At 36.7% G+C, this 17552-nt stretch overlaps 2 protein-coding genes across 5 annotated transcripts in view; both read left to right on the forward strand.

Annotated features, from left to right (window-relative positions):
* Positions 1-768: 768 nt before the first annotated feature.
* LOC128026772 (uncharacterized protein C2orf50-like) lies at positions 769-3890 on the forward strand. Its single transcript, XM_052614044.1, has 3 exons — positions 769-1300; positions 1660-1699; positions 2467-3890. Exons 1-3 carry the CDS (start codon positions 1068-1070, stop codon positions 2662-2664), a joined length of 471 nt encoding a protein of 156 aa, XP_052470004.1. The 5' UTR covers positions 769-1067; the 3' UTR covers positions 2665-3890.
* A 2249-nt stretch (positions 3891-6139) lies between these two features.
* The window catches only part of LOC128026094 (rho-associated protein kinase 2), a 48380-nt gene continuing 36967 nt past the window's right edge, over positions 6140-17552 (forward strand). For 2 of the 4 annotated variants that reach the window (XM_052612822.1, XM_052612824.1), the window contains exon 1: positions 6140-7011. In XM_052612822.1, coding sequence (XP_052468782.1) covers positions 6913-7011 — 99 coding nt within the window. In that variant the 5' untranslated portion in view covers positions 6140-6912. The remainder of the gene's footprint in view (positions 7012-17552) is intronic. The other 2 variants (XM_052612823.1, XM_052612825.1) reach the window with 2 other exon arrangements.

Consider the following 17552-nt stretch of genomic DNA (forward strand, 5'->3'; position numbering starts at 1 on the left):
TTAATTTACTTTTGATTGATTAATCTGCTGCTGCTGTCTATAAACAGGCAAGCAAAATATGGACTATATCGCCACCTTTAGGGCAACTTGAAAACAAGAAAAACATCCCATAAAATTAAAATGAAGTCAAAGACTTCTTAGTCATCACATCTGACACCTCTAATAATATTTAAGAAACACTGCATAGTAATGAAAATATTTTATTTTTCAGACACCGGATTGAAGCATCACAATAATCTAGTTAAATACTGGTCAAAAATGTAAAAAATATATTTTCTTTTATAACTTTTACACAGTATTTACTTGGGACAACAGAGCAGATCACAGTATAGCCTCTCATTTAGAGGCCAAATGTCACCATGTAACAATTAAACAGTGTTTGGGAAAAGGTTTGTATCACTCTCTACCTCTGTGCAGAGGAATCTTCTGGGCATGATTTTTCTTTTGAGAAGGTCTACATTTTTGTTCTCATTGCAAAGTCAAGTACAAAACTGCAGCTTTGGATGAATTAATTACTAACACAAAATTAAACAGGTTATGTTACTGTTTGTCTGTCGCATGCAAGCACATTATAAGGAAACTAATATGTCAGAGTTTGTGTGTGTGTGTGTGTTTCCTCTAATGTTTGAACATTTTGGTTGAATAGCTGGGTTCTTTTATGTAGGCCCACGTGCGTTGTGATGTCACCAGTCTGTCAGTCTTTGGCCTTTGTAATACTAATTTGCTCTCATAGTTGCAGCGGATGTCTCGCCTCCTCGTGAATAAACAAAAGCTTTGAGAGAGTATCCCAGCATCGCCCGGCTGTCTCCCGGGGAAACATCCCGGGTAAACAAGAGCCAATCTCTCCTCGCACCCGGGCGACAGCAGCAGCAGCTCGCGTGTTGTGATTGCTGAAACTGGCGCGCGCGACACGTCCATCCACTTTAGAGCAAGACAGGAAGGTTTGCTAAAAAGAAAATACCTTACATTGAGGCAGCAGTTTAAGCCAAGTGGTTAAATAGATAAAAATGGACTTTACAGTGGCTTAAATATATTTGTGTTTGACTGACGAGCTCAAGGACTAAGTGATGGATAGAAAAGTAAACTCGCGGCGCGCTACTTCAGCTGGGTACCGTTTACCGGATCGACCGAATGGTCCTCTCGCTTCTCAGTCCTCGGTCTCAGTCTTCAAGCATTCAGCAGTCAGGACACGAAACACCGGTGAGAAACCGGCGCAGGACGATGATACCCGAGATCCGGTAAAGCAGGACCAGGTTTGGAGAGAGTTTGTGCTCGCAGAGCGAACCGGTGTGAAAGAATGGTAAGAAAACGATATGGTAAGAAAATGGTATTCACTTTTTTAGAATTGTCGTGGATTTGCCGGTTTGTTTCTCACTTTCTCTGGAGTTACGTTACTAATCTTTTCTTTCACCTCTTAAATGTGGCATTGTTTGACCCGTTATTTGATACGGGCTGGATTGTGGTTGACCAGGCGCCCCCTGGACGGTGTACGTTACGGTTACTCATCTCTTGTTCTTCAACAACTACTGTTTATAGCCGTAGTTACTGTACACAAAACCACCGTCATATAATAAAACAATCACAATCTAAATCATTTATTGCATCGTCTGGTTTGGAGAATTTCATGATGTAAAATACTTAATGGTTGTTTTATGACAGGGAGAAGAACTGGAGTTTCCTGATGAACTTTGACCAACTTGTAAGAGACCCTTTTATCTACCCTTTTATTGCCAATGATTCAGAACTGTTACTCTGAAATATTACTGTAAGTTTTCTTGCGGTATTGTTAAAATGTAAATTTAATTAACATAATGCAAATATACAATACTGTTTAAAGGTTTGAAATCAGTCAGATTTTTTTAAATAATGTAATTATAATTTTTTCCTCAGCAAGGATGCATCAAATTGATCAAAAGTGCAAACATTTATGGTTACAAAAGATTTACAATTCAAATAAATCCTGTTCTTTTGAGCTGTTTATTCATCAGAGAAACAACATCATGTTTTCTAGAGCACCAAATCAGCATTTTAGAATGATTTGGAAGGATCATGTGATGCTGAAGATTGGAGTAATGACAACTGAAAATTCAGCGTTGCCATCACATGAATGAATTGCATTTTTAATTAAATTAAATCAGTTAATACTCAAAAACAAATAGTAATGATAATTCAGAATATATTAGTTTTTACTGTGGTATTAATGAATACACTAATAAAAAATTCATGCATTCAGTAAAATCATGGGACTGGTCAGACTTTGTGTTCACATGACCAGCCATATCAATAATGATAAACAAATATTTTTATAGTGCTTTCAGTCCATGCTCGAGGTGCTTTATGAAGCATTTATTATATATATTGAATTAAAGCTATCATTCATCTTTATTTTTTCATGTGTTCATGATGGAGTAGCTCAAGCTGCATTTTCATGTTAATTTAGTTGTATTTCCCTTGGCACTCTCACAGGGTCATCCACGTACAGAAGCTCCTCTTCCCAGCTCTCTGTCTTTATACTCAGACAGAGTCCCAAACACCACTAACCAAATGTTCGGCAGTGGCCTGTATACTGAGCTAGGCAAAGAGCTGATTCGCCTGGACAATCTGCTAACCCTGACAGCGAACCACCGCAAGGCCAAAAGGAATCCAGAGATGCACCCCTGCTGAGGTTCACCAGGCACAGGATATGCTCAAAACACCCTCTAGTGTAGTAGCTGAGATTAGTCTCTATACTTTCCCTTGGGTTTTTCTGTTTGTCTTACCTTTACCTATATACTTAGACAAACTTAAAGGGATAGCTCACCCAAATATTAAAATTATGTCATTAATGACTCACCCTCATGTCGTTCCAAACCAGTATGACCTCCGTTTATCTTCGGAATACAGTTTAAGATATTTTAGATTTAGTCTGAGAGCTCTCAGTCCCTCCATTGAAACTGCGTGTACGGTATACTGTCCATATCCAGAAAGGTAAAAAAAAACATAATCAAAGTAGTCATGTGATATCAGAGGGTCCGTTAGATTTTTTTGAAGCATCGAAAACACATTTTAGTCCAAAAATAGCAAAAACTACGACTATTCAGCATTGTCTTCTGTTCTGGATCTGTCGTGAGCACATTCACTGCAGTGTATGATATCCGATTCGCAAACGAATCACTCGATGTAACCGGATCTTCTTGAACCTGTTCACCAAATCGAACTGAATCATTTGAAACGGTTCGCATCTCCAATAAGCATTAATCGACAAATGACTGAAGCTGTTCACTTTTTTCACGTTTAACTGCTGTGAAGAGAGAACTGAAGATGAACACAGAGCCGAGCAAGATAACGAACGAAAGATTGACTCGTTCTCGAGTCAAGGACCGGTTGCATCGGTTTTCGGATCACCAGGAGTGATGGGAAGTTCGGTTCTTTTCCACAAACCGGTTCTTTCAGACAGTTCACTGGTTCTTTTGTGCTCAGCGTAATGACGTCATTGACGATGATTGCCCTTGATTCCAGCCTTCGATTTACCCGCGCTCATAACATTAGCACAGAATCAGTTCAGAATCAATCACCAAAAGAACCAGTTAATTTCAGAAGCGCTGTGTGTCAATCTGCTTCACACTGAATCACACATGCGCAGTATCATCAGCTCCTCGGTTCTCGAATCGGACGCGTCTGACAGAAACGGTTCTTGACTCGTGAACGAGTCAGTCTGTTGTTTGTTATCTGGCTCGGCTCTGTGTTCATCTTCAGTTCTCTCTTCACAGCAGTTCAGTCAGTGTACTGTTTGAGTACATTAATTACTCCGGGAAATTGGTCTGTTTTAACTCAGAGGGAGTGTCAGCCACATTAAAAAAGTTAACAGCTTAAGTCATTTGTGGATTAATGCATATTGGAGACGCGAACCATTTCAAATGATTCAGTCCGATTTGGTGAACTGGTTCAAGAAGATCCGGTTACATCGAATGATTGCCAATCTGTGTATGTATGCGTGTGTTTGTTGTTTGTTTTGACAGTGTGTTAAGAGCATTTGTTTTTATATTAGATTTTGTTTTGACATTAAAAAAACATCTCTTTTAAGAGTACTGTAATATGCTGGGGAAGGCAGTAAAGATTACCGTTTTTATAATATACTATTGCATATTCATTTTTTCTTTTCTAGATGAACCCAGTTACTCTTCCGTATATAAATGCAAGTTAGTTACAGAACTGGATTAAAATTAAATCAGAAAGATTTATTTTTCTGTACTTGAAAGGGTTAGATTTGTTTGCATCTCAAGAAAAAGATGTGTCAGATAATTATTCACAGTTTACAAATAGTCCTAGCCAATTCAGACATTTTATCTATGGAATATTAGGAAGATTAGAACTGGGATATTTTGCCAAGAACTTCTACATTTATACTGTTTAAAAAAAAAACTATATTGCCAAATTATATTCCAATAAAGTTTTTCCCATTTTAAACAGCGACAATGTGTGCCTTCTTTTCGGCCACAAAGGTGTGATCACAGTCAAAATAGATTTCAAAATACGTTCATATATATTTTTCTTATTTTTTTCTTTGACCTTAAAGAGAAAATGAGATGAGATGAAATGTGGTTGGGAAATGGCATAAGCCATATCTTTGGCCAGACTTAAACTTAATTTGATGTGTAATAATCATGATTGAGCTGAAACTTGAGGAAGTGTATGAATGCAGAAAATGGAGGGTCAGTTTAATCTTGCTAGTGTTACCAACTCAATTTTTGATTTTAGTACAGTTAGGTTATTTCTCATGAGTGTTCCTTTATAAAACGCGCCCTCTAGTGGAAGAAGTTGCCAATATCAACAAGTGAACTTTAACTTCATAATATTGTTGCAAATACAAGAGAGGTCACTGTTACCCTCTTTATTAGGTTTTGCTGCCTTAGTTTTCCTCGAGCTACTTCAAAATTGTTTCTAGAATAAATTCATAAGGGCCTCTACTACTCTGTATTTTATGAATAAACCAACAGGCCATTAAAGAAGATCCACTGCATTTTATTTTAATTCGAAAACTTCAGAAATCATATCTTTATTTGATTCACCTAATAAATAAACAAATATAATACATTTTAATGTATAATACATAAAAAGACGATTTACAATGTACTCCGCTCTGTCTGCAGAAACATGAGTCATTGTGGTGATTTCAACATCCTGTGTTCAGTCACGTCTCATTTCCCACTCAGTTCAGTCAACTCACGCTCAGTACAGCATAAAAATTGTGTTTAGAAATGATGTGGAGTAAAACTAAAAGCCTAGTGATGTTCTGCGATTCTTCAGTAATAGAATGATATCCACCGGAGGATATTTGCATTATCCTATGTGCCGCCGATCGTGGGCGAGACAGAGAGAAGAGAGGGTTATGGGTAAAGACCGCTGTTGTCGCGGTCGTTAGTGATAGATTCATTTCAGCGAATCGGTTGTTTTGAGCAACTCATTTCAAAGAATCATTTACATAAACGATTCAACAATTACTTTACGTCATGACGAACTTGCGTCATCACGTTATTCCTGATATCTGGCATACTGCCCACTGTAAAATCTTCAGATGAGCAATATTTAGGCACGTTTTTTTGGCTTATATTGCAGTTTCATGAGTTTCCATTCGATTTAAATGTAGTAATCAGAACTTAAAATCAGTGTTCTGACTGAATCAATTGTTATCTATTCTATGGAATCATTTTACCCTCTAGCATTTGAACTCTAGCACCATCTATTCTAAAAAAAAAAAAAAAAAAAAAAACACTCGACCCTCTAAACACTTGCTTTTTCTGTTCTATTTATAGAATTACTACTTGTTTTATAAAAAAAAACTCTAACATCAGATTTTTTAATTATTATTTTCTTCCTGTTTTCTTTTTATTTATTATAAAAACAATTTTGCTATGTGCATTAGGCTAACCGAGACTTAGCACTTACATATTATTGCCCTTTTGTTGGTTTCGATTGCTTATATTGTCCTAATTTGTAAGTCGCTTTTAATAAAAGTGTCTGATAAATAACTAAATGTAAATGTATTAGTTGAAAACTCGAGAACCGCTCAAGGCGAATCGTTTGGACCAATCGTTTTTGTGATTCAGATCAACTGATTCATTTACAATTGTCCGAGTCAAAAGACCGATTCGCTCACGAATCGGACATCGCTAGTGGATGTCAGAGAAACGAGCTCGAGCTACCTGCAGGAACACCGAAGAACTGATCCGCGGGACTGGCGCGAGAGACCTAATCCACCAACGACATGTGGAGACACTTGAGGAAAGCGCTTGCGAGTAACTTAAAATAACTAACTTTATCAGGAATTTTTTTTATAATACATATAAAACGCGCCGGTTCCGTTTCAGGTCGCAGTTTAGTGTGTTGCAGGAATGCGTTGGAGTTTGTGCTCTGTTCGACTCCAACAGATGCTCGTCTTTGAACAACAGCGACGTTGTTTATGAATTGGGGAAGATTTGAAGCCAGGCTCAGCCAGTCCGGAGCACCCGAGAGAGAGGGGGAGAGAGGAGACGAGGGGAGGGAGGAGAGAGGAGAGAGGCGGGGAGGAGAGGGGCGCCCAGAAAACGCCCTGCTGCTGAATCCTCTCAAAATTAAAACTTTATCGCGCCATTAACGGTACGCTCGCACTGAAGGATGAGAAGTTTGATTCGGCTCAATTGTTTAAAGTAGCCACTTCATAGATTGTTGTGAGGGGGAAAGTTTGGAAAACCTCAATTGTTCCCATTGGATTATTTTTTTTTTGTCCGCTTTATTCTGGACAAGCACGGGGTACTTTTTGGAGGGCGGCGAGTAGGAGGCTGTCTAGGCCCGCTGCTCGACAACTTGAAATAAGATCTTGTATCTTTAATGTGAACCAGAAAAGTTGGGCAGATCGCTCGTCATTGCTCAGACTGGCGCCAGGACAAAGCAAAAATGTCGCTAGGAGCGGAGAGAAGGATGGAAACCCGGTTGAGAAAACTGGAAGCCATGCTCAAAGAGCCGCGGTCTGCGATCAACTTGGAAAGTTTGCTGGTAAGTTAAGTTCCCCGTCCTTTTTCATGAATGTTTAATACGCCTCGAAGATCCGTTGCCTAGTGACAGGGAAAAAAGAAACAGCAACAGCTTAACCGCGATGTTGCATTGCAGAAACGAGTGTCTAGTGAACGTTACAGTCGACTGTGAGGAAGTTCAGTGTGCACGTTGATGTCTCTTTTAATATCCTCGGTATTTGTACATAAACATCGCCCCTCTTCCTTCTTTCCTTGTCGGTAACTTGTGGATGATCTCAAGTCCCAGTCTCCGCGTATAAAACTGTTCTCACGTACACTTGCCATATTTGAATAACTCTGCTACGTCAAGTTCTGAGTTCATATGTTGCCTCGCTCCAAATATAGTAATATTGTTGGCCTGCAACATGACAATTTCGTAATTCCCCCTTCCTGCTGTTGATGGCTAGTTTTTGTTCTGGAAGTAGACTGCTATTAACTGGCCTGCAGGTGAAGGTATGGGACACATTTCCAAGAGCAGGAATATTTACAGATGGATCTAATCTCTTCAAAGTGCGATTTTTTCCCCCCTCTTTTTTTTCTTTTGTGTATTTATAGATGAAAGTTTCGTGCCCATCCTTTTTTGTGTGTGTGGGAACATGTTCAGTTCAGTTAGTTCCAAGTAATCATATTTGGCGAGTTTGTCAATCGGTTTATGTCTGACCTAGCTATTGACGAAAACAGGAGATATGCAGAATGCCAGAAGTTAGATAAATCTGACAACTATCAAACAGAGAAGTGCAAAAACAAATAAAAAAATATTTAAAAAGTTTCTTTTAGAGGTCTATGATTATGAATAATTTAGTCTGAAAGCAGTATAAATTAATTGTAATTCTTCACATGCTTTTTCAATGACTGAAACTATTAGAGAGCCGGATAGTACTTATAATGGTGATATTTATGTGATATAGCGGAATAAAATTAATTATAGCAAATTAAATTTGAGCTAAAATGTAAAATTTTTGTATGCTCTATGCAGTGTTTAATGTGTAAAAGTTTGGGGTTTATATTGATAGATATTGATAGTAATAAGAAATTTAATTATGGACTAAATCAAGCACATTCGAATGTGACAAGGAAGTCTGGATTTATGGCTGTTGAAAATTCAGATTCGCCATCACATGAATAAATTACATTTAAAATGTATTAAAATAGCATTCTTTTTAAATTCTAAGATTATTTATCCGTATTTCTCAATGTTTTACCATATTTGTACCATAGTTTTTATGATAAAATTAATGCAGCCTTGGTGAACACAACCGAAAACGCATGTCACCATTCATGCAGGTACCAAAGTGAGCATGATGTTTTTGTTTACACGGTCGTCAAGAATACGCAGAGTGAATCTGGGCAGCATTTACACTGAAATGCAACCCCTGAGTTTTCAAACTAAAAGGGTCTGGAGCATTTTCGAAAGTCTCAGTTTTGGAGGATCGAAAACGACGGAGTAGTTAGGCATTTTAAAACAAAAACACACTAGTGTAAACATAGCCCTTGTCCCACCCCAAACTCTTCCCATTGGTTGAGTCAGTGTTGTTCTGTTGGGCAGGTTGTGATGCATAAACTAACATCCACGATTTGACAGAACAACAGTGTTCACTGTTCAGGGAAACTACCTTATTAATGGCTTACTAATGATTTTGGATAAGAAACCATTTGCTTGCCAAAACAATGTTTTAAAGCATGCGTGTTTGAACTTCATAGCAGATGTATGAAGTAGATGTGAAACGTATTGCTTATAGTAAGTGAAGTGATTCATTTGAGGCAGTCGAGGGGGCAGTTCTTTTGGTACTGAATGTTCCTGGATGCATAAACTGTATGTAAAATGGCATTACAGATCTATGTGACTGATTAGAGTTAATCTGGTCAAGAACCAAACAAAACTCAGCAGACACTTGAAGCATGATTTGACTAACTCTGTCTGGGCCTAAATTCTGAGCAGATATCTGAGAGAAAGATATAGTTCATCCTTTCTGAGAGAATCAGTGCGTATGTTTATCAAGGAGGTGTGTGCTGTCCATTATGAGAGTGCTGGTGACAGAGTTTCTCCACCACTGAAGAATGTGTGTGTTTCCTGAGGAGGAGATGAGAAGAGGAGAAGTAGGAAGCAGTGAGTGGGAGTGAACAGGCTTCACTCTCTTTCTTTCTCTCTGCCATTTATAGCTCAAGTTCCTCTCTGGTTTAGCTCAGGGCAGGAGATTGCTCTGTGTGAGAGTGTTTAGCTGTAACGAGATGCTTCTAGAAAACACATCAAAGTGATATTTCCATTCCGTTAGAGGCATATATGAACTTACTTCCAATAAGAAGTTAAGAATGCAAACATTTCTTATCCCCAAAAATGCAAATATAAATAATCTCTTTGCTTTCACCCCCTCGTGATCTCTTTAAATTGTCATTAATTATAGCTTAAGCTGATTACTGTCAGTTATCCAGTATAATATGATTGATTTCAAGCCTTTAAATCAAGTATTTCAGCCTGAGATTATACCTGCTTTGACCAGTCTGTGTGTTTGGGAGAGTGATGCCAAGTGGATTCATCAGGAACTTTTGGAATTTTCCAGGTATGTTTCCAAAGGCAATTTTCCCTATTCACGAAGTAATGTAATCCTTTTTTATTGTGATTACTACGCTGTCATATTGCCACTAGCTCTGGCCACTTTTAACCTTACAGAAAGATTACGTATTGTTGTGCATTACCTCTGTCTTTTAGAGCAGGTGCACAACACTGTGGCCCATTGTAGTCCAGTAAATGTGTATAGATGCTGTACAAATCCAACCTACATGCTGCATTTAGGTCTAGTCCATCCTTAAAAACAGACTGGTATGATTTCAGTTTAGACTGAAGTGTTTAAATGTTACGGATGTAGCGACAGATCAATACACTTTGTTCGATCCATTGGTTGTTTAATAGAGTGAAGGCAGATCTGAATGCAAGCTTTCAGTCTATTGTACGAAAGGGGCTGGGTTCATGATGACAAATTGATTGGAGAAGTCCAGCATACACCAGCCAAGAGAAGTCTAGAAGTCTAGTGTTGTTTCACTAGAAGGTTGGATAGTTGCATTATAAAAAACTGTTGATCTGCAAATTCATAAATGGCAACATCTCCAACATTCCAGATTAGCGGATTTCTCCACTTCACCTGAAGATGATTTAATATTTCTGCTAAAGAGCAGCAATTGGAGATGTGTAAAAAAAAAAAAAAAAAAAAAACACACTGTAAAAAATAAATTAATAAAATGTAAAATTTCTAGGCAACTTCTAAGTTCTCTCAGCTATTGTTTTAATAATTGTACTAAGTAATAGTAATGCGTTTTGTCAATTTGAATTAGTTTGTTCACTAAATGCAAAATGTCTCGTTCATCCAATATATTCATGAAGCCAACAAAAGATTTCTTGTTCAGTAAACTTTCTTTTATTTGCCTCAGTAAATTCATTTCTTGATATGATAGTCAAATGTACTATATGGACACTTAATATGTTAAGTGAACCATGCTATGTTTGTAAAGAGGATAACAATCATCCTTTCAAAACAAATAAATGTAAGATATAGTTCTACACTGCTATAGACCTCAACTCTTAACATCACAACGCAACAAATAACAAAAAATAATGACAAATAAGCAACAACAACAAAAAAAAATGTTTAAATGAAGTCATCAAACAGCAAAAAAACCCCTAACAAAACCTGTGTATAACAGTAGCTACATAATACTCACTTAAACACAAATTCTTTCATCTTTAACAAATGATCTTTCATGATCAGCATGTTGGTACCATTGAACAGTTAAAATTGGTCCTTTAAAATGGCCAGGTGGAAGTGTGGTCTGAGAGAAAAGGGCAAAGGTCAGGCTCAGGAGGGAAGGTTAATGAATAACCCGTCTGTCCTTTATTTAGTGGCTGTCAGAAAGGCAACGCGTACACAGATAATTGTAGGGCACAATCCCAGGCTAACGGTAAAACCGGACTGCTATTATTTATTCCTGGAAATCAGGTCTCGTGTTGCTCTGGATTGGGTCAAAGTGGAATGTTTCAGTTGCGGGTGTTTTTTAGACACTTTGCAACCCTGAATAAGTCTGGCTAAGATAACTGGCGGTCACGCTGTAGCCTGGAATGTTGATGGGCCTTATCTCTGTTCCCTTCTTCCCTTGAGGTGTGTGGATAGCGTCTGCTTGTATAGTTTGTGTGGTTGCAGTGGGTAAGAGATGCTGACCACAGTGTTCAAATTCCACCCTTGTTCTGCACATTCACATTAGACCTGTGTTTTGTAACATAAAACTTAGCAAATAAGCTACTTTTTTTGTGCATTTTCCCTTTTAATAAAAAATTCTCTGGTCATTTTAAACATGTATTGAGGTATTTCTTTAGCTTAGAATGTGTCCCAAAGGATCAATTATCCTATACTTGTTCCTTTTTGTTTAATTTGAGATTTTGAAATTTGAGAATCATCGCATTAAAACTTTTTTTTAATCATGCCTTTATGATGTAAGCTTTTTAAATCCCTTGAAACCATTTTATGCATAGCGGTTTTTTTTATCTCAGAATTTTAATCTTTCACACTTTAATCCTAATGCAGTTTTATTAAAAATGAGTGTCCTTGTTTACAAAAGAGATGACAGTGCCAGTGAAGAGCTTGGGAGGGAATAAAGAAACATCAAGGGGAATATAACTTGTGAATCAAATATATATCATGGCATTACCAAATGATGCAAAAATTATTATTTTTTTTCAGTTGATTAGAAATGACATTGTTTTCTGAATATGCATGACAGACAGACATTTTCCTGTGATACATGCATACAAAATACACTGGTCATAGACAAACTAAATAAACTAGAGCATGTAAAGGGTGCTGTTGTTTTTTTTGATACATGCATAAAAAATACACTGGTCATAGACAAAATACACTGGTTATAGACAAACTAAATAAACTAGAGCATTTAAAGGGTGTTATTGTTTTTTGTAGAGTTTTTGTGTTGACAGAACCAAAAGTTTCATAGGTGAAAAAAAAAAACCATGATTCCTGTCCCAAAAAAAAAAAAAAAAAAAAAAAAAACCATTTGACAAATATTCACCTGTGTCTTTTTTCTATTCATGCTCTTCTTCATGATATATATATATATATATATATATATATATATATATATATATATATATATATATATATATATATATATATACAGAGATGTATAGTAACGAAGTAGAACTACTTCACTACTGTACTTAAGTACTAAAAGGCAGTATCTGTACTTTACTGGAGTATTATTTTTTTCTCCTACTTCCACTTTTACTTCGGTACATATTTTCGCTGAGTTTAATACTTTTACTCCGATATTTTTTTTATGTGCTGCATCGTTACTCGTTACAATTATAATAATGTTACGAATCATTCCATTACAAACCACTGCCAGAACTGTAGATGGCAGGTTTGATGAAGCTGGCACATCATTGAGCGAATCAAGCGATTAAGAAGACTGCGCATGCTGACTGAACTGCTGTGAAGAGAGAAATGAACACCGAGCCGATCCAGATAATGACTCGTTCAGTTTGCATCGGTTCTCGGATGACCCGTAACGTTAGTTCTTTCTGACAGTTCGATTCAATAAACCAGTTGAAGAAAACAGTTCACCGATTCTTTTGCGCTCGATGCAATGGCGTCATTTGCGTTTACTGCACCTGGGCTCATAACATTAACACAGAATTAGTTCAGAATCAATCACAAAAGAATCAGTTCAGTCCAGCGCTCTGTGTGTCGGTTTGCTTCACGCTAAATCACACATGCGCAGTATCATCAGCTCATCAGTTAACGAATCAGACGCGTCTGACAGAAACGGTTCTTGACTCGTGAACGAGTCATTATCTGGCTCGGCTCGGTGTTCATCTTCATTTCTCTCTTCACAGCAGTTCAGTCAGTGTACTGTTTGAGTACATGAATTACTCCGGGATATTGGTTTGTTTAACTCAGAGGGAGTGTCAGACACATTAAACAAGTTAACAGCTTAATTCATCTGTGGATTAATGCGTATTGGAGAAGCGAACCGTTTAAAACGATTCAGTTCGATTTGGTGGACTGTTTCAAAAAGATCCGGTTACATCGAATGATTCGTTCGCGAACCAGATATCACAAACTGCTTTGTTTTTAACTGTCTTACAACAGACACGGAAGAGAAGACAATGCTGAATAAAGTCGTAGTTTTTGCTATTTTTGACCAAAATGCATTTTCGATGCTTCAAAAAATTCTAAATGACCCTCTGATGTCTTAGGGGTTTGAAACAACATGAGGGTAAGTTATTAATGACATCATTTTGCAAATTGGGCTAACTAACCTTAGTAACCATTTTTTGTTTACAAGAAGTTACAGTCAAAGGAATTGTCCTTTAGGTTAATCATTTGAAATAGTAAAAACAATATGTTCAAACTTTTGACTACTTTCTTTAATAGCTACATAACACAATACTTCTACTTTTACTTTCAGTACTTGAGTAGTAAATTTTAAAATAGACTACTTGCAATACTTAAGTACAAAAAATGTTGAATACTTTAGTACTTCTACTTAAGTGTGGTGCTTAAAGAGCACTTCAACTTCTACTCAAGTCACTTTTTTGATAGAGCACTTGTACTTTTACTCAAGTATGGGTCTCTAGTACTTTATACATCTCTGTATATATATATATATATATATATTAATTCATACGTTTATTCAGCAAGGATGCATTATATGCAGTTCTTTTGTACTTTCTATTAATCGAGCAATCTTAAAATATGTGTCACAGTTTCCCAGAGATGTATAAAGTACTAGAGACCCATACTTGAGTAAAAGTACAAGTGCTCTATCAAAAAAGTGACTTGAGTAGAAGTTGAAGTGCTCTTTAAGCACCACACTTAAGTAGAAGTACTAAAGTATTCAACATTTTTTGTACTCAAGTATTGCAAGTAGTCTATTTTAAAATTTACTACTCAAGTACTGAAAGTAAAAGTAGAAGTATTGTGTTATGTAGCTATTAAAGAAAGTAGTCAAAAGTTTGAACATATTGTTTTTACTATTTCAAATGATTAACCTAAAGGACAATCACAATTCCTTTGACTGTAACTTCTTGTAAACAAAAAACGGTTACTAGGGTTAGTTAGCCCAATTTGCAAAATGATGTCATTAATAATTTACCCTCATGTTGTTTCAAACCTGTAAGACATCAGAGGGTCATTTAGAATTTTTTGAAGCATCGAAAATACATTTTGGTCCAAAAATAGCAAAAACTACGACTTTCAGCATTGTCTTCTCTTCCGTGTCTGTTGTAAGACAGTTAAAAACAAAGCAGTTTGTGATATTCGGTTCGCGAACGAATCATTCGATGTAACCGGATCTTTTTGAAACAGTCCACCAAATCGAACTGAATCGTTTTAAACGGTTCGCGTCTCCAATACGCATTAATCCACAGATGAATTAAGCTGTTAACTTGTTTAATGTGTCTGACATTCCCTCTGAGTTCAAACAAACCAATATCCCGGAGTAATTCATTTACTCAAACAGTACACTGACTGAACTGCTGTGAAGAGAGAACTGAAGATGAACACCGAGCCGAGCCAGATAATGACTCGTTCACGACTCAAGAACCGTTTCTGTCAGACGCGTCCGATTCGTGAACCGAGGAGCTGATGATACTGCACATGTGTGATTTAGCGTGAAGCAAACCGAAACACCGAGCGTCTGAACCGAACTGATTCTTTTGGTGATTGATTCTGAACTGATTCTGTGTTAATGTTATGAGCCCAGGTGCAGTCAACGCCAATGACGCCATTGCATCGAGCGCAAAAGAATCGGTGAACTGTTTTCTTCAACTGGTTTATTGAATCGAACTGTCAGAAAGAACTAACGTTACTGGTCATCCGAGAACCGACGCAACCGGTTCTTGACTCGTGAACGAGTCATTATCTGGCTCGGCTCGGTGTTCATTTATCTCTTCACAGCAGTTCAGTCAGCATGCGCAGTCTTCTTAATCGCTTGATTCGCTCAATGATGTGCCAGCTTCATCAAACCTGCCATCTACAGTTCTGGCAGTGGTTTGTAATGGAATGATTCGTAACATTATTATAATTGTAACGAGTAACGATGCAGCACATAAAAAAAATATCGGAGTAAAAGTATTAAACTCAGCGAAAATATGTACCGAAGTAAAAGTGGAAGTAGGAGAAAAAAAAATACTCTAGTAAAGTACAGATACCGCCTTTTAGTACTTAAGTACAGTAGTGAAGTAGTTCTACTTCGTTACTATACATCTCTGCAGTTTCCACAAAAATATAAAGCAGTTTTCAGCTTATTTGATAATAAGAAATATTTTTGAGCACCAAATCAACATGTTAAAATAATTCTGCTATCACAGGAAAAAAATAATAAATGAAAAGTAAAAACAGAATTTTTTATTCGTAAGTTGTGACCGATTGTTTTAAATCTCATCTGTCTATTTTAAGTAATTGCTGTTCATTTTAACTTTCTACTCATCAAAGAATCCTGAAGAAATGTATCATGGTTTCCAGAAACATATTAAGTGGCACAACTGTTTTCAACATTGCTAATATGAAGAAGTGTTTCTTAGGCACTACATCAGCATTTTAGAATGATTTCTAAAAGATCATGTGACACTGAGGTCTGAAGTAATAGCTCCTGAAATTCAGTTTTGCATCATAGGTACATTTTAAAATATATTTTAAATTGTAATAATGTTTTTTACTGTATTTTGATAAAAAACTGCAGCCTTGGTGAGTATAGGAGACTTATTTCATGAATATTAAAACATTTTATCGACATAGTCTAGGTTCGGAGCAACATCCTTTATAAAAGCAGACCAGGCATCTTCCTTCTGAAACGCAAATACATATGAAGTCCCTAGATCTTCACTCTTACTGTAACTGTATCTGTGTGCTGTTGTCTAACTGATCTCAGCTCCTTTACCTTGCAGTAGTGTTACAACTGACACGTCTTCCACACTGAAGCAATAACATGAGCACACAAACATTGTGTTTGTAAGGTTTATCCAGGAACATCTGGGATAAGCAGGAATCCAGCTGGATCCTGATACTGTTATTGTTTGCTGTCATTGTTGGATCTTATCAGCCTGCAGCAGGTTCAGTCTCATCTGGAGACGATCTGTTCTGCAGCAGGAGAGAAGATGCGATTTCATGCCGCTAACACCCATACTGGTCCTGTATTCTTCACTTTATGTTGGATATGGAATTGCATTGGATGCTATGCTGATGAGACCTCCCCATACTCTTGTAAACATCTAGGGATGCACCAAAATGAAAATTCTTGGCCGAAACCGAAAACCGAAAAAGAGAAAACCAAGGCCGAAAACAGAAACCGAAACACCGATAGAAATTATGCCAATTATTAGTACCATTGCATTTATTGCTATGACCGTGTACTAACTTTACTAAAATTAAGACATTGCAATTGCATAAATTAATATTAAAGTTTCAAAGATAATTACAATTACATAACTTATTTAAAAAAAACACATAAAAATACATGATTACAAATGATGCAAATATTTATTAAGCACATTGCAACAATGCACAGTATAAAATAAAATTCAAACTAAAAATTTATCCCACTCATGTGTATATTTAATAATATTGTACAGGCCTACTGGCCTGCAGAAAGGTTTTAAAATGAACAGTTCTCTCATAAAAACAAAGTGCATTTAGGTGAAGTGCATTTGAAATTGTTCTATGTAGGACTAGAAAGTGCATTACTTCTCCAGTAGGCAAGACTGTTATCACTTCTGGGGATGGGGACTTCAGACAGATAACCATCTAGCTGTTGAGCAGTTGAGCTTGTCATCTGCCTGACATTTGAGAAATATTTGAGAGAGTGTATTTAAATAGGGCCAGGGCATAAATAAACATTTTTATCAAATTAAAGCAGAAATCTAGCATAAATATGGCTACAATCTGATATTATGTATGTATATATGTTTGTGTGTGTGTGTGTGTGTGTGTGTGTATGTGTGTATGTATATATATATATATATATATATATATATATATATGTATATATATATATATATATATATATATATATATATATATATATAATAGCCTAAGAACAAAATAGCCAACGTATTATTATTATTTGAGGCACTTTCTTGCAGAATTCCACTTAACATATCAGACAACAATGGTGCATGCCACTCATCTGGTGCAGAGACCAGTCTTTTTTTTTTTGCGCTCTGATCTGTCTCCAGCGCTTGGCGCTTCTCCGCATTTCGGTGCATCCCTATAAAAACATCCTTTGTCTTTAGTGTTCCTGTAGCTCAAGTGGTAGAGCATTGCGCTATCAAGCAGAAGGTTGGGGGTTCGATTCCCCAGGAACACATGATTGGTAAAAATTGATAGACTGAATGCACTGTAAGTCGCTTTGGATAAAAGCATCTGCTAAATGCATAAGTTTTATTTTTATTTTTTTATTTATTGTTAATGTCAACACCATTAGCAGGAGCAGGATTTGCTGGAGAATCCAATAAGTTCTGCT

The sequence above is a fragment of the Carassius gibelio genome, chromosome A13, assembly GCF_023724105.1.
Source record: "Carassius gibelio isolate Cgi1373 ecotype wild population from Czech Republic chromosome A13, carGib1.2-hapl.c, whole genome shotgun sequence".
NCBI lineage: Eukaryota > Metazoa > Chordata > Actinopteri > Cypriniformes > Cyprinidae > Carassius > Carassius gibelio.